The 27969-nt window shown below is 39.5% G+C and overlaps 2 protein-coding genes across 5 annotated transcripts in view; one reads left to right on the top strand and one right to left on the bottom strand.

Moving 5' to 3' along the window:
• elavl4 (ELAV like neuron-specific RNA binding protein 4) overlaps window positions 1–15136 on the bottom strand; it is a 70647-nt gene extending 55511 nt beyond the window's left edge. Inside the window, exons 1-3 of one of the 4 annotated variants that reach the window (XM_053504254.1) lie at window positions 15060–15136; window positions 14017–14170; window positions 13232–13360 (exon numbers count right to left, since the gene is read on the bottom strand). In XM_053504254.1, coding sequence (XP_053360229.1) covers window positions 13232–13360; window positions 14017–14064 — 177 coding nt within the window. In that variant the 5' untranslated portion in view covers window positions 14065–14170; window positions 15060–15136. Of the gene's footprint in view, window positions 1–13231; window positions 13361–14016; window positions 14562–15059 lie in introns of those variants that run through there. The other 3 variants (XM_053504255.1, XM_053504253.1, XM_053504256.1) reach the window with 3 other exon arrangements.
• A 6306-nt stretch (window positions 15137–21442) lies between these two features.
• Window positions 21443–27969, top strand: part of agbl4 (AGBL carboxypeptidase 4) — a 346895-nt gene continuing 340368 nt past the window's right edge. The window contains exons 1-2 of the mRNA XM_053503593.1: window positions 21443–21705; window positions 25976–26098. Of these exons, the coding sequence (XP_053359568.1) occupies window positions 21675–21705; window positions 25976–26098 (154 nt within the window). The 5' untranslated portion in view covers window positions 21443–21674. The remainder of the gene's footprint in view (window positions 21706–25975; window positions 26099–27969) is intronic.

Raw genomic sequence — 27969 nt, 5'->3', positions numbered from 1 at the left:
AGGGGAAAATACCTGAGGTGTCATTTAACACAGGAGGGGATTTATCGCGTCGCTGTGCTCATACAATAGGAGCAAATTATGGGACTGGAAAACGAATTACAGTTCTCCTCTTATCGTCTTTGAACCTGCTTCGTACCTACAGAAACACAAAAGCCCGACGTCCCCCAGTGTTCAGCCGGCTGGATAAGAATGACTGTTGGCATCAGGGCCCAGCGAGCGTATGAAATATGAAACACGTTTCCTAGTGACGAGACAGCCAGGCCACCCAGCCGTGCGCCTACAGCTTTGACTTCAGCAAAGTCACATTCATCTGTAGTCTTAGGTTATTATGTGCCCGAAGGTCTGACTTTAGCAAAGTTACATTTGTCTACAAACATGACTTCAGCAAAGTCAAATTTGTCTGCAGGTTTGTCTTCAGCAAACATATATATTTTTTTCCTTCATGTCCAACTCCAGCAAAATCAAATTTGTCTGCAGTTTCAGGTTGTTCTTATTAGGAGATGTTGTGTTTCCTTTTGTTTTAGTATTTTTGTAAATAAATGTGCCCAGAAATTAATATATTGAGGCCCTTTTCCCAAGGATGAATCATCATAATTTTTAAGAATAGTGACAATCTTTAATATAGCCGTTCATAAACAGCCATAGGGACCTTAAACTTTGGTGACCGATCGGATTTTTTACACCTTAACCTTGAGGTGACAAAAAAACAGATGATCCACTGCAAATTCATGTATTTCTATAGCAGTATTACAATGCTTTCAGTCTGTGCATCCACTGTTCTAACAACACAATTAAATAAAACATATTTTCAGCACGGAATTACAGTATATTCACATGATATGTTTGTTAAAATGTTACATTTTTGTGAATAGTAATTCATGGCACATAAAAAGTACACAAAATGGTTATTAATGTTTTTGATGTTGTTTAGACAGCTATTTTTCAGCTAAGTTTTTGGTGTACACTTTTTTTCTGAATTCCTATTCTCTGGTTGGATGTGCAAACTCCACCCCCAAACCCTAACCCTAAACCTCTTCTTTTGTTGTTACTATGGCCTCGTCTATATTCAATGCCAGTGAATACAACCATCCTCAGCACTACTTCAGGCAACTCTTTTATTCACAGTTTACATCTATTTACACTCACACAATCCAAAGACATCGAGGAGGCTGATTATTTCCAAAATGTTTCTAAACCACAAAGAATGGACTGATGAAGAATGAGACTGAACGAAAAGGAAGAGAGAAACTGAACTGACTGGTGCTGGAGCAGATTAGAACAGCCCAGAGCGAATAAAAATGAGTGGTATCGCTGCAAGAAATATCTTCCCATGCTTACTGAAATTGATTGTATGTGTGGGTATGACTGCCAATTGACAAGGCCATTTATTCCAGACCTTGATGTGTCTGGAGATGTGACAATGACAGAGCTGTGCATCACTGACAAAGAAGTTTTTTTTACATCAACCCTGCAGTCTTAAAAATGTGTGTTTTTCTCACTTAGTCACTCATCTTCTATACCGCTTTATCCTGTATTCAGGGTCACAGCGACCTGGAGCCTATCCCAAGAGACTTAGGGCACGGGGCGGGGTACACCCTGGACAGGGTGCCAATCCATCGCAGGGCACGCACACATAAACACACTTTGGGCAATTTGGAAACGCCAATCAACCTAACCTTTATGTCTTTGGACTGTGGGAGGAAACCGGAGTACCCGGAGGAAACCCACCATTTATTGTTCATTTATTTATTTATTCATTAAGGTATTTATTTATCTTTGGAAATCTGTTTTACATTTCATAAATCTTGGATGTCCACAGTGTATTAAGTTTACACGTTTGACGGTTTGGGTTTTCTTCAGCATGAGGCCACTGCAGTTTCTACATACAGTACTAACTAGTATTATGTCAGCATCTCTACAGTATAAAGGAATGTTTCTTTTATATAATAGTATTTGCTCTAGTTATTTATTTTTGTAAATTGTCTGTTTCACAGTTCATGGGATATATTTCAGTTTTGGTGCTGATTAGTGTAAAAAAAAAAAAAAAACAACGAAAAAAAAACAGGTAATTAATTTCTAGTCAATTAATTAGGCTAATCAGTTACTACAGATGTAATTCAAGTAAGCAGACCTTTATTATCTGAGTCTAAATTAAGAAACAATAATAATAATAATAATAATAATAATAATAATTAATAATCATTGGGTATACCTAAAAATGTTATACACTACTAGTGAAAAGTTTAGACATGCTTTCTAATTCCATGGTTACTTTAGTTTCTTTCTACATTGTAAAACAATGCTAAAGACATTCAAAATATTCAATGATCTTCTTTGAACAGTTAATATTGAATTGTGTCTGCTAGTTAAGCTCTTTAAAGCCTTCATAATGGCTCTGATCTGGAGTACTGTTTGTTAATTGGTGATTTTTACGGCTGGTAACTTCTAAATGAAGGTCTTCTCTGCAGTATAGGTACGTTTTGGACTTGCCTTCCTGGGATGGTCTCCATGAGAGCCAGTTTCATCATGGTGCATCATTGGTTTTGCAAATTCAATTCCAGAACAGCTGACCTTTAAGTTTTAAAATAACAACTGACTTTTGTTTTTGCTGGTAGTTAATTACCTAATGCCATATGCATTATTTAATTTTTTTTTATCCAGTATTGTTCTAGAATGTGGAAAATGAATCCAAACTTGTTCCCCAAGCCTTTGACTGGTACTGCGTATAATACAGTACTGTACTGTATGTATTTCTACATCTTAATGAGGAAATTCATTTTGTATCACAAACTGGTATGTACACCATTTTCTTTTCAGTTTTAAAAGTAGTTTTGACTAAGTGTGAACACTACCGGCCAAAAGGCTCATTTTAGTAATCCAGATCTTTCCTTGCCTGCTTATTGTTTTAATCCATGCAAGTTCGATTCTATTATATGATGGCTCCTCTCGTAGCAGCTCTCGTACAAACTTGAGTTAGTCCATTAACCTCTGTGTGAGTTCACAACACTGCAGTGTGCCAGCCACTGATAGGAGCCATCGTAGTGCCTCTCCACTGCCTCCAAACTCTGTAGCGCTGTTAACCCAAAAGCAGAACGAGTCGAAGTGCACTCCACTCTCACACAAGTTGAGTAGCTGGCTAATGACTGCTAGCTTACAGTGTGTGCTCTGGATAGAGGTTTCCCTGTCTATTGTGTGGATTGAGGAAAACGATTATATAAAAATATCTGTTCACTCTGTACCTACTTATGTACTCCTCACAGCTCACAACACAGGATTATTTTCCTGTAACAGCACGCTTTTCTTTATTTTTTTTTCTCCACATTGCTTCGCTGATGATTACTATTTTTAATTCATTAATAAAAGGAATGATTTTTTTTTTCATTGTTTGTATCGACATTAAAATATAGTGGCATGCCAACACTGGTAGGTTGCTTCACTGTCACTTACATTATAGTAGCTGTAAACAGTAATTCCACCGGGGTGACTTTTTCCTGTCTGGAATGTAACGAGACACCAAATGGTGTTCGTCTGTTACAATATACCTGATCAGACATTCCAATCGAACAGCGCTGTGGAATATTCGCCTGTTTCAAAATGCTCTGTTACCAATCCAAGCTCGGTTTTGTCATATTAAACATTTAAAACAATTTAGTATGAGTGGCAGCGTGAAATCGAATTCGATCCAAATGCCTTTAAACCTGCAGTTCGCGTTGCCTTGCGACAGCACGCACTCGGAACAGACTTTTCGAAGCGAAGCCGAATACGGAAAGGGCCCTGTATGAATCATGCGATCAGTGTGTCCCTCTCTCAGCGTGACTCTGACCAGTTGCAGAGCGAGGACAGATGGAGCGAGAGAAGTGAAGGATTAGAATGGCATTCCGTCCACGCTGAGAGGCTCGGCCTTGAGAGCGTGGAAGCTGCGACTGCACCGGTTTGCCACCACTCCTGCTGTAGATGCGTGGGCGTGCGAGCTTGTTGCCTTCCTGCTGTAATCAATTTTAGTCTTTGTATCCTCACACACATGAAGCCGACCGTGGTCAAATCACACAAATTAATTGACCTCATTCGGACTCGTATACTGCGTATGATATTTCGCCTGATTTGCCGTGTTAGCGCGTATTGTGCGCGTGCGGCACGACCGCAAGCTGAACAGTTTTAAAACAGGCTAGCTAATGTAAATGACATCATTTATCAGCTGTCAAAAAGCCATTAAAGCAGAAGGGGTCTGTGAAATGACTAACAGGCTAACAACCTGACTAATTGATTTATTTTGCATTCTGTAAAAGGGGGCTTTTGTGTGCAGCCCCAGCTAATTGATGCTGAAAATACATTTTCTTTTGTTTTGATGGAAAACATCTTTTGTATAGTGGCGATGGAAGAAATAGTACTTTATTTTCTAGATTTTTATTGTGCTGGAATAGGACATCATATTCTCTTAAGAGCTAATGTTTCAGCAACAGCCAAGCATGTAAAACATCATTTAGTGGTTGCCATTTCACCGACACACACACACACACACACACACATGCACGTTCACACTGCCAGCCGCATAGCATGGCCACCTTGTTCTCCTTTGTTTCAGGAGTACCTCTGATCTTACCAGCTACTGAGCTCCAATTAAAGCACACACACACACACATGCACCACTCCTGGCCCCAGCCTCCTCTTACACAGCCTCATTTCAGTCCTCAATCGGACTAATTACATTGATCCCTGCCTGCCCCATCCTGCCCACATCCAGACGCACACACACACACACACTGTAATCATTTTTCCAGTAAGCAGTTTCGATCAGTCAGATGGTGCTTGTTTGTATTTGAAGTCTGAACACTATTTGTACCTTAACAAGTACCATATACCTTTAGACATGTTTCTTTTCTGTATGGAGATTACACGCTCTTCTGTCTTCAAAAACAAGAGTTTATATTACAAGTGCAATATTTCATAAGCTCTCTACGGAGCATGACATGCCGAAACACGCGTGAGACGTGGTGATAATTGTTTCAACTCTGTGAATTTTTTTTTCTTCTTTCCTGTAAGTGCATACCTTTTCATCTCAATTTTCACCCTCGATCATCGCGGGTTTATTTTAAGAAGGCAAAGTATAAACTCCTCTAAAGGTGTCGACTCAAGTTGTGATAAATCTGCTCCTCTAAAGAAGCTCCTTTTAAATTTCTCCAACAACGTCCTTTCTTTACCACAGAGGATTTTTAAGCATCATTGCCTTCTTTTTATAAACTGATGCATACACTGTGTGTGCATTCATTAGTCTTTTGCTTTGCTTTATTGTGGATGTAGCTATGGGGAGAAGAGCTCACATCAGGAACAATAAAGCTTCTGCATGAACAATTCCTTTTTTTCAGTATGGATATATCTTGTGAATAAATTGTGGTATTTAAAGCAGGTATGTGAAAAGACATCAGTAAAAAAAATGGTTTGTTGATCATAATCACAAATATCGTACAATATGCATTCAATAAATGTATAAAGCACAAAAATGTATATGGTCACAATGCATGGTAGTTAAATCTCTATATTTTCTCCATATCATGTAGCCTGAAATTAGACAACAGACGATCTTGTTGAGCAAATTGGAAGGGAGTGCATTACCCAGTGTCCACACTGAGTGGAAACACCCACTCAAGATCAATTCCCCATAGTGTCCGTGATTTAAAGAACAGCTATCCTACAGGAGCGGCCATGCCGTTAAGCCACCTGCCGTTAATTTTCCCTCGCAGTTTAGTAAACACGGACCCTCTCTCACCTCAGCCTTACAGCTGCTGATGTCTCCGATGATGATGATGAGCCTTAAATGTATTGAATGTGTCATATCCCACCTGCTGGCCCCCATTCACACACATTACATTTAAAGAGTTTGCCATAACAATCTGCTTACTTCCTTTTCCAACCAATCACTATTCACACTGGCGCTGTTTCAATTTCAGACACGCATAAAGTCAAATTAAATGCTGTGGTAACGTAAGCTTTTAGGAGGAAAAAAAAAAGCACATATATCATCAAATGCAAACCAGAAAGCGCATTAAAATTTCATCCAGGATCTTTTACTGTACAGTTTCCATTTTCAGGCTTCCTGTCTGAAAGTAAAGTGACAGTGGCTTCAGTTCTTGTTTCATTGTAGTAAACTTCTTCTGCCAGCTCAACCAGCGTAACTGTCACCTCCTCGCCAAGGCCCCACAACCCCATATCAATTTATCATGACAGCTTTAGTACACAACTGCCGTGCTTTTGTCTCCGGTGTGTATCACGCCTGCTGAACCTGGCCTTGGTTCACCTAAACCAATCATGTGCTCCTCAGACGTACGGAGTAAAGCAAAGCAAAGCAAAATGTCGAAAGCATACCGTGTAAAAAATTCCTGCGCCTCCAAAAGTATGCTCATTCGTCATTGTTCGTTCGGAGCCGCGGTGTTCTAACTACACATTTATAATCCTTAACGGAGGGGTTTTCTATCGAAAACCAAGATTTACCGAATAACCATTTGAAAGATAGCAGGTTATTTGAGTCTATGAAAGAGGTTCGTTCTGAAGATTGTCCCACCTGAATGAATGTCAGAGTGATAAATCTGCGAGCAAGGAAATTGTGTTTTTTTAGTCACTTTACGTGAGAAGTGGGAGCGAGGAAAAATTTGTCCTTTTGGTTCATTATCATGGTGTGTGGTGCGCGAGGCTGGTGGCTGGGAGCGCTGGCGTTGGGACACTTGGCTGTTGGATGGCCTTTGCTATGTTTGATCACGGTCGGTGGCTCTACAGTGTGACGAGGAGGACCGCTGTGGTCCATCTGGCTGAGGCTTTAATCAGGTGCTTCCCTTCAGAGGAGGGAGCTCGTACTTGTGCACTAGAGTAGAAGTCACTGCATTTATACTGCACCAATCTCCTGTAAACCTTCATTTAGCACTCATACGCATATAATAACTTTGTCATCCATGAGACAATTAATAAAGCGCTGTGCTTTATTTTCTTTTTCTTTAGTTTACTGCATGTGGAAATTAATTGTTTGTGGTTAGTTCAGTCTGATGCTTTGCTATGACCCACTGATCTCAGGAGCGAAATGAAATGGAAATTCAAGCTATATCCGAGTCTCCCCTGCCTCCTGCCCATGCTTGTTTGTACATCCTCTGTCACCTTGTCATGTCAAGGTCTGGAAAAAAGCTGCATTAGTAATTCTCTACCTCCCTTCTCCCAGCTACACCCACCCCATCACTTACAGAAGTTATACCGCCATACAGAGAGAGAAAGAGAGAGAGAGAGAGAGAGAGAGAGAGACAGAAAGTCACTGTAGCTCTAAAAGGAATGCCTTAAGGATTAATTATCATTTGTAACTTTTCTCTTTGCCCCAGCATCAAATGGGGTTATTTGCAGAGCAGCTATTGATGTTTTGGACAGCCTCTACTGTGGAGCATTTAGAGCTGAATGCTGCTGTTAGAGAGACTGCATTATTAATGGGAAGAGAGCGCTAGCAGGGACTAACGGCTCCTGAGGGCTGCGAAGAGGACGATTAAGGGAAACAAAACCACGCCTCTGAGGTCTTCCACAGCAGCCGACGCACGCCACAGACATCCATCATTTATTCATGACGGCAGCCGCTTCCAACCCCCTCCCCTCCACCCCACCCCACCGAACAATTAGCAGATCGATAAACTGTATGGACTAAGAATCTATCAATTTAGCGGAAGCAGCGCCGTTTGTCAACGTGTCAGCTCTCAGGCGCAGCCTATCATTCAGGCGCTGGCCACATTTATCACTTTATCATCAGCCTATGAGTCATAGCAGCTTTGCGCATCCAGCTCTGAGATGGCTGTCTGATTATAAGAGGTGATTAGACTACTAAAGCGGGTGTATCGATCGGCTCAGATTTGCGGCTTTAAGTTGGAAACAGGAGGAAAAAGACTTTACTCTAATTGTTAACCTGCTTTTTGAGGCACGCGTGTTATTTTCAGTGTCTGAATCTAAAGCAGTGGTCTGAACTGCAAAAAGTCAGATAATATGGCCTTTGTTTCAGTTTAGGCTGAGAGAAAGAAAGAGAGCGAGAGAGATTGATTACGGTACTTTCCAGGCAGTGCAGCCCTTTTTCCTAGCTTGTCTTCAATTAGCAAAAAATGTTAATTGCACTACTTAGACAGGCAAGGGTAAAACGGCTGATAGGCATTCACACCCTCACGTCCTGCTTCGCGTCTGAGAATTTTTCATAATGAACCACTCCTTTGGCTGATCGGAAATGATTGTAAAGTAGGTAGAAGACAATAAATAATCATCATAATTTCATTGGGCTTACATTATCTGAAAGCAATATCACGCCGGGGTTGCTAGGAACAGTAATTATGTAAGAAATGAAACCTGAATTTTAAATAGTAATTTACAATTTGCATGCTGGAGTACTGGTGCTACAAAAGCAATTCATTTTTTAATAGATTTTCTTATTGTATAACGTAGGTTTTGATGACAGTGTTATATCACAAAAGCTTAATTTTACCTTTAATATTTTCATTTTCATCCCAGTATTCACAGCTGAAAATACTTTACTTTGTTTGTGTGTGTGTGTTCAGAGCCATGTGCAGTATCTTTTCGTTTGGAGCCATCCTGCCCACCCACTGCCCTCCTGTTGCTGCTAAAATCACAGGCTTTTTTCTTCCAGGTCAAGGTACCTGCATACACCACACTGACCCCTCTCTCAGTCACTGCTCCCTTTGTTTTCTTTTCAAAGAGTCAGTGAGAGAGAGAGAAGGAAAAGCTGTCTAATTCAAAGCTTTTCATGGCATCCAGCCGTCTCCCTTTCGTCCTCAGCAGCCGGATAGCTCTACGGCAGAGCAAACAGTGGAGAAAATTCAAGCAAGACGGTGTGTTTAGCTGTAATCTGCTGCGCTGCGATTCATCACTAAATCTTTTTAAGCAACATGTCTTTCCCAGAAAATGGGAATCAAGTCTGGAGTGGGCTGCTCTGCATGGACACCGCCTCACACCGAAACTCACAGCTCAGCTCATCTCTTTCTCAAACATAACCCACACTCTTATTTTAATCCACCTAGTTTTCAACATGCTTTTTATTTAATATATATATATATATATATATATATATATATTTTTTTTTTTTTTTTTTTTTTTTTTTTTAAGAATAACAACACTGTTTAATTCTTTAAACATCACTTCACTTAGACTATTTCTTCTTTTGTGTCCTTTGTATTGCTGTTTCAGTTTAAGCTCTGTCTGTGTGTGAGTGTGTGTGTGTGTTGTCCAACAGACCGTCACCAGGTCTGAAGCCGACTTCCTGTCGTTCAGCGTAATTGGAAGAAGGGAGGATAAATCGTTTATGGAGGAGACTGAGCGGTCAGGTGATGTCGCTGATAAAATCTTAAGAACAGAAACAGAAGAAATCGTTCCTTTGTAGTTTGACCGAGACTGAATTTTAGGATCGGTGCTCTTTTTGTTCCCCTTTGGTGTTTCACAACACGGTCCAATTCATTTTAGAATGGATGACTTAAAATAAAACGCAAAATCCTTAAGTAATGCTTTAATTGTATTTAAAAGCAGGTCTACGTGATGCGAAGAATATCGGGGTATTCTTTACTGCAATTTCACAGCTCTTGAGTTGCAGAGAATCTTCTTGTGATTTTCACACTTGCGTTAAAGTGTGTGTTTAGTGACCTGTTTTTGACCTACAGCTTTATTCGTTGCTTCTCGAGCCTTAAAATCAAAGAGTGCTCTGGAGAAGAGTGTTAGCCCTGGTTTGATGTACAACTGGACACTGAGAGTCTAAGAACAAGTATACATGTTGAACTACTGCATAAATGTAATTAACATTATATATATATATATATATATATATATATATATACACATATACATATATATATATATGTGTGTGTGTGTGTGTGTGAGGATAATGTTTTTCAAATATGAATAAAACATCAATAAATTAAAATAATTGTTATAAAAACAGCATTGTGTTTTAATGCTGTTGTGAACAAAAATGATTAAACTGCACTGAAACGCCTTCGGAAAAAAAGGAATATTCATGCAGGATTATTATCGAGTGCAATCTACCACTATTGTGCTGAAATGCTGGCGTAGTTGATGAGTCTGCTTTCCTAGATGCTTTACCTCTCATGCACATATAAACACGTACACACGCACGCACGCACACACACACACACACACACACACGTGCTCATTGCGGCTTTGTGCGCAACAGAATGGCGCACCTGGTCGTGGATCAGTGGGCCTGGGGTTGAGCAGCACAAATGAACTAATTTCCTGGGCTACATTAAGCAGAGAAACAGCGCAATCACAGCAGGAGGAGCCGCTCGGCCCGGCAGATGGGCCGAGCTAATCACTGTTGTGAAATAGAGCTGACCCTGCCTGTCTCGAACGCTGCCAACAGACATTTGCCAGTCGCTCCACAATTCCCCCACCTCACCACGTGCCTCCCTGCTCCTTCAAATGAGTTTAGGCGAAATCATAACCTCCTCAAAATGGCTGAAAATGAAGTTAGGGGGAAAAAAAATCCCACTGAGATGGAACAGCTATAAAAAAAAAACCACTCGCTGTGTGAATGAATTTCCTTATCAGACTCAAATACACTCACAACCTACTTGCTGTTTGTTTCGTAGTGCCTTCCGGTCACTCCAACTCGCCTTTGGCACTGCGTGGTTTCATCGTGATGCATTTCTCATTACTTGCTCTTTCAGAAACACGTGCCTTCCCACGTTAAATAACTACCAGTTAGTGCTGGGAATCAAACTATGCTCAATGTAGCACAGCATGCAGAGTGCCGCTCATGTGTCACCAGCTCTCTATCCAAAAAAACCACAACTTTACTCTGTATTTGTTCTTTCTGATGGGATGCCATTTTAGTGTTTCGCCAGCTTTCAGACAAATCGTGAGCTGGGATGGCACGGTGTTCTAATGCGGCAGCCATTAGCTGCTGTGCTAATGAACTGCCTTTTGCTCGAACACTGTATATTAATGGCAGCTTCATTATCATGATGCACTTGTGATTTATTGATTCTTTCAATGCTCCATTCATTTTAATAATTACAAGCTCTCTGCTTTACCCTGGTTGATGGATGTAAGGTTTTCCCTGAATATATATATATTTATATATATATATATATAGACATACAATGTAAGTGTGTATAAGACAATACAATATGATTATGCACACGTATCATTAAACACATTTTTTTTATTTTTCCTTTCATGCTTTTTATTTTTTAACATGCACTTTCGAACACAGTCTAATGCATATAAAATACTTGTGCATTAATTTGCTGAAAAATATGTCTGCTTCATGAAGCGCGCTTGCAGATAGCCTCTTACCTCCTGCTTCACACTGTTCTAATGTATGCAAATGATCTGGCTTCACTTAATGAAGGTACCATTAATCACAGTAACGATGGTCTGTTTTAACTGGCTTAATTATCTGAAACACGTTTGAATGCAAGAATCGTGGTTTGTATGATTTTTATTATTTTCCCCCCGCTATCGTCAAGCCGATGCTCGCCGTAGCGTATATGACCGCGTGGTCACCTAAATAATAAATCACACCTGTGGTTTTAAACAGATTCATTGAATTCATTATGAATGTTGTGGTTATTTCAGTGGATTTTGTGCACCGGTATTTCACAGTGAGTGAATAACACGAAGAAATCATTGTTTTATATTTTAGCACGCTTTATTTGTGCGCTAATTTCAGATAATAGAAAGTATTTTTTCTTTCTGCCCATTTCCCGAGCGAAGGCATAAATCATGCAAAGCATTCTCGTACTTTTGCTAATTCATGATGTATTGATTTTCCTGGAGCTGCTTGGCTTGCTTTCTTCAGCAAAATGAAAATTTATAAAGCCATACGAGAAACATTAGAGGACGATTCTTATAGAAACTGTTTTTTTTTTTCCCTTGGTTTGTTTTTATTTCAGTTTAATTGATTTATTTCTTCAAACAGACGGGAGAAAATACAATTAAAATCAATAAGGAAAATTCTGCTGCGTTCGTAAAACACAAAAACAGCTCAGATGCACACAAGGGTTTTCGAGTTATCTGCTGTCTCTGGTAAACATTGCTTAGCTGTTTCTTTAGCCAAACACACGTCAGGCCATCGCAGTGTGTGTATATGTGTGTGTGTGTGTGTGTGTTGGCAGAGGAGCTCCAGCACAGTCACTAGTGCGGTGTTTTGTGTAAGAAAGTGCTGCGGCTTCAGGCAGCCTGATCCTGTTTTGTGAGGGAAGACGGAACGAGAGCCCATCACAGATTAGACACCCACAGCTTCATGTCGATTTAATGCACCGAGTCAGGGATTTACTTTTAATCGACCGTCGCATACCGTACCAGCCTGTCAAGGCTTTCCTGCGCTGCATGGGCTTTTTTTTCCCTCCCCCTCCTCAATCAAAATCTGCTCTCATAACCCAAAATCCTACATCATATCCCAGTCATATTTTACAACTGTGAGAAATAAAGAGATCATGTGTTTATTTGGTGCAATTGAATCTATTCTGATTAAGACGGCAAGTGATACAGCATAGTGTTGTTGTGCTGCTGTGAATTGTGGATTTGATCAAACGTACTGAAACGCCCCGAGTATTTGTGGATTTTTTTCATTGTTGTTGTTTAAGAATGCGAACACTGGCATCCAGCTCACTTGTCAGCTCTATATTCAAATACTCATAAGGCTTAAATCAAGAATACAGTGCCTAATATAGTTCTGTGGAGAATATATGAAAGTCTGTGCATCACGAAATGCAGTTCCACAATGCAGCATGCTGAAACACTTTCATTTCAACAAACTGCCTCACTCTGAGAGGGTCTAGTGCACAAAGATGGCTCACTGAAAAAAAAAAAAGTTTAGAAATTCAAGGACACGTCTTATGCAATCCACTTACGCGTCACCTACGAGCAACCTTTCATATCCCGATACGACTAGTTGCATGCATACATAAACACACCCACGCAAACATACACACATGCTTTCAATTCCACACACACACACACACACCGCATGCACAAAGTAGTCAGTAGTTGTTCCCTGTATTTCTGTCACTGCTTAATGTTAGTGATATAAATAGTCATTACACAGGGAAGCATGAAAACAGTTGCTAATAAAGCCTCAGGGCTGCACTCATTTGCCTAAATTGAGTAACTATTATAATACATCCTTTTTTTGTTCTTGTTGTTGTTGTTTTCTTTCATTCTCTGACACACACGCATCTGTCTATCCTCTTACCCCCAGTGACCTGGCCCCCGGCTGGCTGGATGGATCGTGGGGTAAAAGCAGGGAGCCCATGCCTGGGACGGAGCCTTCAGCCTGGGCTAGTGCCGAGTACTGGGAGTACCTTACCATCATCTTCAGATACTGCTCACAAGGTGCACGATCACACACAGGACGAGACAAAGAAACAAAAGAGGGGAAAAAAAGGGAAAGGGGGGGAAAAATAGAATGGTAAAAAAAGAGAGGGAGCAAAAAAGAAAGAAGGATATAGATGAGAGGACAGAGTGAGAAGGGTGGACAGCTACAGCGATAGGCAGCCGTGTGCTCGCGTTCACGCTCGTGCTAGCACGTTCATACACACACGCGCACACAGATACATACAAACACACACCCACACACGAACACATGCACACACAGTGTGAGCCCCAGATGGGCGAGTCATCAAGCAAGCTCAGCAGTTACAACCATCTTGCTTTGAGTAAATGACAAAATGAAATGATTATGTGTGTGTGTGTGTGTGTGTGTGGTGGGGAGAGACAGCAAATCTAGGCGCTCATCCATTACGGAGAGCGGTGCGGCTCTCTCCATCCTAAAACAACCCTGGATCTAACCCTACTACACACTCACTCGATCCCTGGACATGATGCTAAACCCCGTGCGTCTGCCGCGTTCTATAAGCATGGGAACATAAATACAACACAGACAAACAGTACGGCACACCCGAGGGGATGGTTGGCGACGTACACACTCACACACTGAGAGAAGCGAGGTGAAGGAAGAAGCAAATCGCATGGCTTTACCTCATTGCTCAACAAGGCGGCGTTCAGGGTTCGGCTGATTTCAAACATCTTGGTTATCAGCGACTGTTTCTGTATTTTTTGCGTCCTCTCGCCTCTGTGCACTTGCTCTCGTGGCTGTCCGTCAGTGGAAGTCTCCCTTCCTTTCTCACTGTCTCTACCGGAAACAGGGAACGGTCCCAGCGAAAGAAAAAAGGAAACAGATTTTTTTTGGTAAAAAAACAAAAAAAAAAACAAAAGGAGAAAGGGTGGGAAGAAAAAAAATCCTCTAAACAGAGTGTTTTGCTTGGATGTGTTCTGTCTGCTTTCACGCCCTGTTTTTTGGTGCACCTCTGTTAAATGTACAGCTCGTGCCCTGGCTCACGGCACACAACTGAAGAGTCAATATTTTTTTTTTTTATCTCCCAAGAGTCAGCACATTAAAACGAGCAGCCGGTCTGGTGGGCTTCTTTCCTTATCTGTCCCCCACACACTCACTCGCACAATGCGCTCCGATCCACACACTGCTCTCTAGCAGATTACTCCGTCCCAAAACATAGCTCTTAGTTTAAACTCCTCTCTCTCTCTCTCAGCTCCCTCTCGACCCTATCCCTCTCTTTCTTTCTCTTTCTTCTCCCTCCCTTTCTGACTCTCTCTCCCATCCTCTCTCCTCCCCCTCCTCCCCTACTCTCTCTCCATCTCTCTTTGGCGATCACGCTCTCCTGCAGCTACAGTTCGCAGTGTTACCACAAGGTGAGAAGACTGTTCTAACAAATGTAACATGGGCACATCTGCTTTCTTGCCGGTGCCGTGCTCCCGAGCGTCAGGCTCGCCTCAGTGCTCGGCGGACGCGCGAGATGCCTGGCTCGTTCTCGACTCCATTTTCACCTATCCACCCCTTTTCCGTTACGTTTTAGAGCCGAGCTCTCTGCTTCAATGCAGCAAGAACAATAACAACGCTCTGACCATCAGAGTCATGCCTTTGGGTTGCTTAGGCAAATTTTTTTATATAAATATATTCCTGCAAAAATGGAGAAGTGTGAAGTGGCACTTAAGTGTTGACTTACGAGTCAGGACGTTTTAATACAAGGCCGAAATCACGTAACGCAAAAGACAAGGTTTATTTGCCGCTGCTGGACGTCGGGGATATTTGCTTCCGTTTGATTTCTAGAAAGAAATAAAAATTTAAGAGTTATTTCATCGTATCATCAGTAACAACAAAAACAATAAGAAATTCTAAAAATAAAATTCCTAGAAATATAAATACAAATAAAAATCGCCACTTTCTGCATTAGTGTTCAGCATTACGTATTTGTTGACTGACAATGCTTCTTTAAATCTAACTTTCATTCAACACTGGTAATATAAAACTAATAATAATTTTACTAAAATAACAGTAATGATAATGTAACAAAAATGCATTCAATAGAAGCAAAAAAAATATTTAAATAAAAATCCACATTTTGCAAGTTACAGATTTAATTTAAACATTAATTACAATCAAGCTAAAATTTAAAAAGCAGTGTGATACGGTATTGGAACGCTACATGATTTTTTTTTTATTATGATCTTCATATAATTTGTTTTTCTTATAGACGAATGCAACACAAAGCTTTTTTTTTATAATTTTTTTTTTTAACTTCAATGGCTGATTTATAAACAATGTAATTACAATCAGGGCAAAATTAGAAAACATCTTAAATGTATATACTAGGAATAATCTATTTATAAATAAATACGCCTCTGCTCTTTATTTGAGTAGCTACTGTACATCATGTTCAAATATTCTACATGCAACCTCGCTGTTTATATTAGCTGTTTTATTTATTCCATTTTGTTTTTTTTGTTTTTTGAGGCTGATGCATGCTCTTAGACTGTGACTATAAAGACATGATCTCAATTTTAATGTGATTTGGTCATTATCCCAAAATATCAATGACGAGCTATGAGATCAGACTTTACTCACAGATGCAGCATGATGATCTAATACTAAGCGGTTACTAAGAGATTGCATGGCACATAAAACATATCTGTACCAGCAGAAACTATTTTAATACCAACATAAAATGGACTGATTTATTAATTTTTTTTGCTTTAAAGAAAAACTATATATTTCAGAGATGTCATAAAAATGATAGCGAGCATGAACGCACCCTGCTCAATGAGTTTCTCACTGTGTATGGTGCATCATGCTTTGTGCTCTATGCCACAGGAGAGGCAAGTGTCCAGTTAATAGCAGCCTAGTGACACCAGCCCATCTGTTAGGGTGGATTGCAGCCAATAGCAAGACAGAGAAAGCGAGGGGGCATGATGCCATGTTCTTCTAATGGAGCTGTTTTTAGTTGTTATTTCTGTGTGTCTGAGCATGCATGCATGAAAGTGTGTAGATGTGCATATGTGTGCACGGCTATCAGGACTGGTCTGCCACATGAATCGTGGAGTCTGGTGCTTGATTTCTGCGTCAGCTGACTCCCATCCCTGCTCTTCTGTCCGCTCCGGTCCCAAGAGGCAACTGATTGCTGTCGCCATAGTGACTCTATGTATCTTCCTGAAGCCTGCCTCGAAGCCTGGTGTCCCCTGTGGATGGTTCTTGCCATGCATGACCTGCCATTTGTAGAATGCCTACATGCACGCTGTCCCGAAATGGTCTGGTTAAAAAGGGTTTCCCTGTACACTACCAAAAACATGGAGCTCTCTGAGGAGTTCCCTCCCCACACACATGTTGTTGCTGGAAAACTTTTGGCTGCTCCAGTTAGGGGGCAGCCGCAGCGGATCGTCCGAGCAACATTAGGTTTTATGCTGGATACTCTTTCTGACATAACCCTCTCTATTTTATCGGAGTATGGGACTTTTGCACCCTGTACCTGGCGTTCTCCATTGACGAATCGAATCTTGGTCTTCCACAAGACACGCACACTGCACTAACAACACACATACACATACACATTCAATAATACTAACTTGACTTTCTTGTGTATATTTCAACAATATTTTGGACATAAAATGAAAAATGCTTCTAAAACAATGAATAACGTTTTGTCTCAACGTAATGAGATATTGGTATGTTTAGTGAAATATTAAATAAGGCTGCAACTGATATTGATGTTAAAAGCCACTGCATCTCAGGAGAACCAATTATAAAATATGAGGATCAAGAAGTGGACAGTACTTTTCTTGTGCATAGTTTAAACTTTTGCTCATGAATTGCGTGATTGATGTGTTGATTAAATTATCTGTTCAGTGATGACAGGAACGGCGGAGTGGAGAGATGAGGAAGAAAAGGCAGATTCTGCTCCTGCAGGCACATCATAATTGTCAAAAGAATACCCGCAGAGATTCAGCACGCTCTGAAACACTCTTCTGTGCTTGAGTAGGCTGGCAACTTATAGTACTTGAACGTTCACTGGGGACACAGGGGAAGAAAAAGAATTCGGTTTTGCACATATTTCAATTACTTGACATTGCTTTGACAAATCAACAACCTTATCAAATGCATACATATTTCTGGAACCAGCTTACATGATGGCACAAAATCCGACACCACATGACGGACAGCTATTCTATTTTTACTTTTAGAAAGATATCATCCAGCAGAATTACTATCCACTTAAAAGACATTTGGTCCACGCTCTGTGCTCTCCTCCTTCTAAGAGTTTGTTGTACGAAACAATCAAAGGCTGTATCTAACAGGCAGATTGGCAACCCGGGAATTAGCAGGAGAGCAAGTGCAAGGTTGTGTCTTCCTGAGACATAGTTTGCAAACAATCATTAAAAAAAATGCTTTAAAAGGCTTTAAAAAAAAACCCCACAGAGGAGCATTAAGAGAGCATGAATAGGGTCTGGCTTGATTGTGCTTGATGGCACACGGTCTCTAGATTCTGCCCCAATTGTCCAGGAATTCATATAAGAGACAGGCAGGAGGCTATCGGTCATGCGGGACATGGCAATTTTGAAAGGAACAGCTGATGATGGCAATTTCTGCAGCCATTTTTTCCCGTCACAGTATGTCAAGAAAGAAATATTAAGTGGAAGGTATTTGAACTTGACAGTGAATTCTTTATTTCTGTGGGAAGTGTCTGGTTTATACTGTATATCTTATTTCCAAAAGGAAAAAAAAAAATAATTAGCTATATCCTTATGTCTGTATTACAGAACCACCAAAATGATGATGGTATTATTTAAAGTAAAATAATTAGCATGCATTAATGAGGTCATAAATGAAGATTATTTTTGCTTTAAAAACACCACATTTTGGATTTAACTGTTATTCAAGCCCAAACATCTAAAGAAATTCAGTGCATACCTGTTATGAAAAATAAATAGTAGACAGACTAACAGCTTGTCCAATTTGCAAGTGCGTAGCTGGATTTATCTTGGCTATATGCTTTTTGATTTACTTTAATGTACTCATGCTCAAATCGTACACCAAGCTGATGCCAAGTCAGTGGGTCTACACATTTTCATACTGTAGCTATACTTCATTCATGACACTATATTGTATGTATGGGCATTCAAGACAAGATTGTGCAGAACACAGTCATAAAAATGGAAACTTTCTTCATTTCTCTATTTAATCCCATGGTACACTAATGCACTTATCCCAGTGTTTCACTAGTGCTTGGATACCATCAAGGTAGAAGGCCTATTTGGTTTGTCGGATTGTGCGATTAGACTGCCTTCTTTACATCTGAAACGCTGGCCTCCCAGGAACATCCTAAATGGCCCAAACATGTGGAAATGGCTTGGAGTGAGTTGAGGACTGCACGAGGTATGTGGCAATGATTGCACGTAGAGTTCTCACAGACAGATGCATCTCTTCTGCAAGTTTGGGAGACGATATCCATTCATTTTGAAGGCATTTAACTAGCTGAACTTTCATGAAAACCACTGCAGTTTGCACCATTTAAATGTCTTTCTGCAGCTAAGACTCATCATTGTGCTGTGCTTGATGTCTTTTATAAATGTGAAGCAGTTTTATGCATTCATTAATGAAAAAAATTTCATCACAAGTCCCACACTGACTTGTAGTTAAATAAGACCAGTTTTGGACCTTGGTAAAAGAACATTTTGGCGAACAGTGTTTTAAAAGCTGCATAAATAAAATATCTTAATTTTAAATATTACAGTACATTTTTATACATTAATAACGATCATGCTGGACCTTAAGTAGTGCATATAGTTGGAATGGACAGAATTAGAGCTAAGACTAAAACCTCTATTTTTCACACCGACTTGAAAAGTGAATTTTTATATGTAAAGTGTACATAATTTACACTTGCAAAGTAAATATGTATGAGTTTTAATATATGTTGCAGGTAAATGAACAAAATATCAAGGGCTATTTTTGTCAGTTTATATGAAGCTATTTCTAACTACTTCTTTTTTTTCTCCAAACAACAACAACAACAACAACAACAAAAGACTTTCTGACAATACTACTGTAGAAATAAGAACTTTTACTAAAATACATCACATTTTTTGTGGCTGTGATTGCTTTATTGATTTTTTTTTAAAACTGTAGATATCAATCAATTTTGCTAGCTGAAAATGCAAAGCAAGCTTTGTCTAATTACACATTTGACACATGCACACATTACATACAGGCAAAGTTCTAGTCTTTTGATATTGTAAGAATGAAAATATTTATTTCACTGTGAGGATGCTCCCAGGAGAAGGTCCTTTACAGAAGGTTTGTTGAAACACTATTTCGTCGTTGTTTAATCAAGAAAATAGTTTGCGCCCCTGAATGAAATTGCTTAAGTAATATGCAATATGAATATAGCAATATCAGATTTTTATGATTTTTTTTGTGATGATGCTGAGTGTGTTTCCATTCTAGTTACAGTATTACAGTTCATTCATTTTTCATTTCTGCCTGTAACGTCTTGTCCTAACACATAAAGCTCTAGGCCTATTTATAAGCCACACTCTTATATTATTAAGCATAAAACGTTTTGAGAGCCTTACTGAATCATAATATGAATATATTTTAGGTGACAGTGACTGAAAACCCTCTGCACAGAAATGAGACAGTATTGTTGGGTGTGAATCTAACGGACAGGTAGTCATGTGACTGTGTAATATACCAAAGTACTCCGGCACAGTAGAAAATACTGTGCAAAAGTCTTGAGCCACCCCTAATTTCTTAATATTTTGCTTCCAAAGAGCCAGACTTCCTTCTGTTTTTTCAAATATTCTTGACGAATAGTTCTCCAGGCATCCTAAAGAACTTTCTTGGCACTCATTTTCAGTTTAGTCCCTGTACCTGACCAGTCTCCGATGGATGTTTGTTTGATAAGCTGCACAGTGACCTATGAATCATTCAAGCCTAAAAAAAAATCTAACTTATGTTGACATTACCAGCCTGAAGTGACTCAAATCTGTTTTTTTTTTTTTACCCTAATGTGTTTTTTTATAGCTGTCTGAATGCATAACTTTGATATTTTTCAGATTGCATTGGAGTCACTTTTGTATGTGGTGTTAGATCAGATATATACAGTATCTGACATGTGATCATGCAACTCGAATGAGAACAGATCAGAATTCATGCCTTCGCACATGCAGAGGGCGCTCGTTGATGACATGTTGTGGACGTTGTCAGAACCGAGATTTCATAGCAGTGCTATCGATAGCTGCTAAACCAGCTAATCTAAGGTGTCTGTTTTTTCTTTCTTCTTCTGGACCTCAACAAATACAGCTGACTAAATGCTAGCCATCCTCCAGAGCTAAATCCCAAGCATATTTTTGCTAAAATCGCAAACTGAGGAGTCAGATAAAAGTCAGTTGTAATTATAAATGTGAACTGTCAGGACATGCAAATCACTCACTAAATCACTCACTGTTTATACGATTTAATCCGGTAGGTATAGTCGTGGATAGCCTGGAGCCTTCCCCAGGAGACTTAGGGCAAGAGACGGGGTACACCCTAGACAGGGTGCCAATCCATCATCGGGCACCAACACACTCACATTTACACACTACGGGCCATTTGGGAATGCCACTTAGCCTAATCTGCATTTGGACATGTGTGAGAAAACCGTAGTAACCAGAGGAAACTCACCAAGCACGGGGAGAACATGCAAACTATGAATGTAGCTTGTAGTATTTCAACATAACCTTAAGACATGAATAAGTGAGAAACAGGTGTAGATGATGACAGATGATCAAGTCAAGTCAAATTTATTTCAGGCCTGGGATTAGTATACTGGTGCTGCTGAGTGGCTGAACAGACAAGAGGGGAAACAAGGTTGCTAGTGAGGTTGTTACACAAGTTACCAATTTTTTAATTGTATCTTTAGGTACTTTGAAGCCTGCCACAAAAAACAACAACAAAAAAAAACATTTGTTCCCTGTTTCTATATCCTATATAATGTACTTAACTTAGCTGTGAAGTAATGATGGGTGGCTCAAGCACGTTTCCTCCTACTAATGCTGTAGGAAATGATATCGGATAAGATGGATTAAAAACCGTGTCGCGTGCTGAGAGACATCCGCGGAGCTGGGGGAGCTACCGCGCTAATCCGCGAGCCCGCCTGCCCGCGCGCTCGAGCGCCCTTTGAGCTGCGGCTGACGTCAACGCCACGCGCGCGCTCCCCCTTTTCGCGGGTCGCTCAGTGGGTTGTCCTGGCAACGCGCGTGCAGCGTCGGCGTACCTGCCAGCTGCTGGAGAAGCGGAGAGGAAGATGGAGGAGAACGGTAGAGACCTCGATACTGGTGTGTAAACACAAAGCAGTCTCTGCGGTATACCTTCGAGAGAGAGAAAAAAAAAACCCACTCACATTACCTAATGGTATTAGAGCGCATGAGCGTGGTGCTGCATGGTGTAATGATAGTTATGGTGTAATGATAGTCCCACTATGTGTGTAAACACTGGCGTGTTTGCTAACATTAGCCACGAGCTAACTGTTAAAGTCTCTGTGTATCTCCAACTGTAATTACGGACCTGGTACAGTATTTTGTGTCTATTAACGTTGTGTGCTCTGTATTTAACCGTTTGTGCTGCGGGTTTGTTTCCAAATAATCCCCTAATTAACAAATAAAGCCTGTTACAGCTTACAGCCATGTAAGTCACGTTAAGCTGTGAGTAGTATAATTATATTACGACACGGTTGTGGGTACAGTCACTGCGCGCGCGCTCAGAGAGGCTAAGTAATAACATTGTGGACGAATACACGACACATACTGTACGCTACACTAATGGTGGAAGCGTTTCGGACATACCAGGCAACCTAGCGCCACGCGTCTTCTGCAGAAAGTAAGAAAGTGTGCTGGATGAAGAGGTTCCTGTGGAGCTGCAGGTTAGCGCGCGGGGTATTGTTTAAACCTGGATTATACTGGCATGAGAGGCTTGAGTATACACCTCGACTATAATAATATATGAGCTGCTGTGAGATACCTGTCTGAGGGTCAGAGCAGTGTCTAAGATACACATCACCTCTGAAATGGCAGGGAATTTGTTTACGCACGTGTCGTACGCCAGATCAGGTGCGTCAAACGTCATCACGTCGCAGGTTTAGTCACAAAAGTCTGGGTAAATGAGTTTGATTTTAAATTCAAACGTAGTGATCTACAGAGGCCAAATGGCAACAAACTAATATTTGTTCCAAAATGTATGGACCTGAATGTAGATGTGTGGTTTGGAATATTTTATATGCTATGATGCACAAAAAAAAGTTTCATTGTAGGCAGAGAATGGATTTTTTTTTATGGCAATCATTTATTCTGTAATTAGCTTGAAAGCTAGTGATATGATATGATATAATTGATCCATTTACGTGTGTATGTCTTTTTTTTTACCCAGTAGTAATCTTGTCTCTTTGGAGAACTCATAATGGCTGATTCATTTATAAGAGGGGACTTTCTCACGTTCCCCAAATTTGATCCTGAACCATCCGATTTTGAAATTGTAGAAAGTAAATAAATCCTTTATTGACTAACAGGAGAGGCTTGAAAATACACATAACTATAATAAGATCTAAGCAGCTGTGAAACACCTGTCTGAAGGTCAGCGCAATGTCAGAGATACGCTTCTAAAATGGCAGGGAATTTGTAGGCACGTGTTGTCCGCCAGCGCAGATGCGTCAAATGTCATCACATCCAAGGTTTTGACTCAAAAAGTCTGACTGTGTCCTGAGATAGGGAGGAGGGTTTAAGAGTCTGATATGACACTGTAGAAAGAAAATTGATTAAAACATAGTAGAATTTTTTTATTTCAATTTGTTAGTTATGACTTTTTATTGTAGGTAACAATTTGTTCTGTAATTTGGTTGAAAACTAGGGATATTATATAAATGATCCATGTAGAATTTCTTTCATCACCCAGTAGTAAAGTTGACTTCACGGCGGGTCGAGGACAGAGAGAAATCCTAGTTGTTGAAATAAATTAACATATAAATACATAAACAAACAAAAAAAAAAATCCTTTCTTAAAATTTTTATAATGTAGTCACCAAGAAAACATTGTTGCATTTCTTAAGTTGTCTGAAGGTAAATTGTAGGAACTTTGTATGTGGTTTGTGCCTTTTCATAATAGATCATAAATACAGTAGTTAAATCCCCAGTGTTGATTCTACAATTTTATACTGGATGAGTATAAACACTGCAGGGTGTTAATTCAACACTGGGAAATTTGCTGTGTAGGCTACGTTCACATTACAAGGCACATTACTCGCTTCTGATTTTTTGGTCAGATCGGATTTGCATGTCACGATGGTTCACATTCATAATAACAAGTGACTTTTATCTGAGTCTAATGTGAACACATCTGTTCTCTGAAACAGCACACATGCACACATCAATACTCCATTGCTTCAGCCATCTGGACTAAAACATGTCATGAGTTTGTGCGCCCACTTGTTCATTTCAAACAATGGATGTGATTTTAACAAAAATATGCTTGGGATTTTGCTCTGAAGGCCGGCAAGCAGTTAGTTGGCTGTATTTGCTGTTGTCCAGAAAAGGGGAAGAAAGCCAGATGCCTTGCTTTAGCTGTTTTATTAGCTTTTGCTAGCACTGCTATGAAATCCCCACAATGCTTGTGCTTGTGCACCCCTCATATGAGCAAAGTTAAAAGATTGCATGAATTCTCAACTGTCGGTTTCCATTCAATCTGCCTGACCACATATAGAATATGTATCTGATCTAGGACGACATACAAAAGTGAAATAAATTGAATCAGAAAAACACTAGGTAAGAAAATTGGAGTTCAGTCACTTCAGTGTAACCATAGACTCCAGAACATGTCGAATTCCTTGTTAAGTGTTGATGAGGAGAGCTTTGAGCCGTCACTACTGGAGAGCTTGTAAAACGGTTCATTCGGGCAGTGGAGCAATTCTGCTAAAATAGCTAAATCCAACCGTGTAAGCTAACCTTACCCGAAAATGACTAAATAGTATTCTTTTAAAGATACTACACTGCATATGTTTATGTTTATTACATCAGGGCTTAGCACATTCATGGCTTCTGTAGTTACAGGTCTAAAGAATACTGCTATCCAGATCACTCTTAACAGTTCATAGAAATCATAGCAGTTCTTGACAAGTTTGGACAATTCATATTAAGTCATGAGGATTGTAAAAGTCCTTAGACAGTTCTTGACAGTTTAGCATGTACAAAGTTGTACATTTTAACATTTTGCAGGTAATGCATGATTTGAAGGTGATACCAAAATAAGCAGATTGGATACACAGAAGAACGTGATCGTTTTACTATCTACAGCAGGCCAAAACATGGTACTGGTGCTAAAATGTGTCTCTCCTAGTTGAAAAGGTGAAAATTCAGAAAGTATTATGCAACACAATTTTTTTAGAATACATAATGCGTTTTTTCTCCCGATACATGCTTCGATTTTTTGTAAATATACATACAAGTTTATATTTTAATCAGAGAAAAAGAAACACATTTGCTAAATACAACTTAATGCCCTTTTATGGAGTGTTTGTAACTTTTTTTTTTAATTCAAATCTTTCAATGATCTTAACTCTCATTTAGATAAAACTTGGTCAATTTAGATTCACATCTAATGACATAAACCTGAAAATTGTATTATTCCTAAATGCTAATTTTTAAGTTATTGCAACATGAATTTAACATGGTTACGGCACTACAGGTAATTTCGGAAAAAAAATCTTAATTTTATGGAATTTTTTAAGCAACAATTTTTATAGTTCATATGCTTCTAGAAGCTTATACTAATTTTAATATCAATTCTTAAAATAAATGATTTGCATTTAAAATTATTATTGTTTGAAGTGAGACAGCCCTTAATTACAGAGGCAATAGGGTAAATTTCTACTATACTTTGTAGTTATTGTCAATGAAAACTGAAAATGTCTTGATGAAACTGTCAGCATTTTCCCTTGTCCAAGTATAATAATAATAATAATAATAATATACTGACAAATTGTCTTACTTTTTAAGATATCTTAAGAAATCAACCCTGTGTATGCACACTGTATCATTTGCATATTGCTGTATAAAGTAACTTATAATAATAAGTTGCACTGTAAGATCAATCTATGCCACATCTAACATTAACAACATTAGGCAGATGGTCTTATCTAGGGCAACTTACATTTAATTTAATTTTACATCTGAGGGTTAAGGGCCCCACAGTGTTAGCTTAACTTATTGGTGCTGGGGTTTGAACCTAGGACCTTCTGAGCAGAAAGCCAACACCCTAACCACTGAGCAACCCCTGTCCCAGTTCAGGTTTGTAACTAAACTGTTATTGTCAGTGTTACCAGAAGCTAAGAGTATGTTCTGATACTTGATATTATGTGACTACCTTAAGGTAAACGAGTTCACCTACTTAAAACCTGCTTTTTAAAGCATTGGTTTCCTGTTATCATATGCAAAATCTGTGTAAATCTGTAACATATTCTCGGTAGTGCCATCCTTAAATCTCTTCTGCGTTCCGAATCTTCATCTGTGCTTGCTCTCTCTGGCTGAGTCAAATGCTGAGCCTTAGCTTTGTGTTTTACAGGCAGCGAGACAGGAGGGGATGATGCTTTGCTGGGAAATGTGAGCAAACTGGCTGTCACTCCTCCAGGACACACAGGAGCGGCCAGAAAAGGACACCTTGTCTTTGATGCCTGCTTTGAGAGTGGTGAGTAGGCTGAATATTTAGAGCTCAATGTCCCCGGGTTCAGTTTCTTCTCCGCATTGTCTTGTGTAACACGGCACAGCACTAACGCTAAGCTAAGATTATTTTACCGCAGTCTAGCAGTAACAAACTAACATGAACAAAGTTTTTTGTTCAACTGAAATATAAATTGCCTCTCCGGAATTGAATTCCAGGAAAGCGAATTAGATAGGTGTATATCAAGCTGTGTTTCAAGGAGATCCCAGGCAGCACAGCAAAAAATTATATATAAATAATTATTGCCATAATCGATTTAGAAATACACTTTGGTCAGGGTAATATTTTGACTATTTTAAATTGCTTCTGATTGGTTGTGGGTGAATAACGGATTGGAGTTCTCAGAAACATTGGCTGAATTCCCTGGTCCTTACATCACCTAAGCCATATCTGAAGACAATTTAAATGTGCCCATGAAATTTTAATAAAAAAAATTTTCTATATAGTTGCAAACGTTATATAACTCACTTAAAGTTTGGAAAAGCATTAAAATAAAATTGTCTAATATTTAATGTGTATAAGCCACTGTACATACAGTAGAAGACAATGACTTTCTGGGCGATTTCAATGATTTACTTGATTCAATGGATATACTGATAAATAACAAAATATTGGTAAAGCTTACTAAAGCAGTTTTGTGTGCTCCCAAGCATCAAGGTACATTTATATACCAGTTCAGTTCAACACCTTTTACTCCAGTTGCCTCTCTGAAATTGAGATGTTGCCTTACATACAGTAGATTTGTTTTCACAATAGCTACAACATTTTTTTTAATGTGCAATTTTTTTCTATAATGTTGGGACATTTTCACTGTGGAAAAGCTTCAGTGTGCTTGGGCCCAGATTTTATACATCGCTAAAAATGTAATGGAACACAGTTCTTCTAAAAGTCCTTTTCCACAGTGGGCTTTGATGATGTATCTTTAAACTTTTTTCACAGAAATGTTTCATTGTAGGACAAAGGGTGATGAGTCAGAATAGCTGTGTATTGATGTGCAGTGACCCTTTCGTCGAAGAGAAGCCGTGAAGTGGATCCAATTCATGCCAGCAAAATGTCCTTCACAGCGTAACAGAGTCATCAGACTCCTTCGTTGTACTGGTCAAGCATTCAGGCTTATCCCATTCTCCTGTCATGTGCCATATATTAGAGCTGTGTGCTGGACTGCACAATAAGTTTAAATTCCACTTTCACCTACTTCTGATGGAAATCTCACCCACTCCTGCATATGAGATGTTCTTATGAACTAAAAAAAAATAAAAAATAAACATAAACGAATAAAACGTAATAGAAACAATGTAGTTGCAAGCAATGATGAGCGGCCCCAAGCACCCTGCGCCATCGCCACCTGGGCACACCAGAAAACGTGATTTCACTGAACATGATGTCACTCAATATGATGTCACACAAAAAGTTATTAAACACTTTCCCAGCATAATTTTAAGGCATCATCACAGCTGACCCATTTCAGATATCAAAAATCCTTCCTTAATTTTGCATCGTCAATGTTTTTAGATCACATAGGCCCAGTTTGGTGGCGATTGTATAAATTCTATAGGAAGAGTGGATCAAAATCCTTTAGGTACATTTTGCAAAAGACACAAATTAACTGACTTTCAGTTGAGTTGAGCCCATGACATGCAGTGCGAAACTTGCATCCTAATGGCAGCAGATTCCATCCTGTCTGTCTGTTTTGATAAATGTTTAAGCATGTTAAGAAAAAAAATCCTTAGGAAAACAATAGGGCCCTTCACAAACTATGGCAATATAGGGCTGATGTCATAGTGCTTGGGCCCTGAATAGAGGAATATATAATTCACATCCTGATGTGAATAAAGCAG

Source organism: Clarias gariepinus, chromosome 9, assembly GCF_024256425.1.
Source record: "Clarias gariepinus isolate MV-2021 ecotype Netherlands chromosome 9, CGAR_prim_01v2, whole genome shotgun sequence".
Classification (NCBI taxonomy): domain Eukaryota; kingdom Metazoa; phylum Chordata; class Actinopteri; order Siluriformes; family Clariidae; genus Clarias; species Clarias gariepinus.
This window is presented reverse-complemented; position numbering and strand designations above follow the sequence as displayed.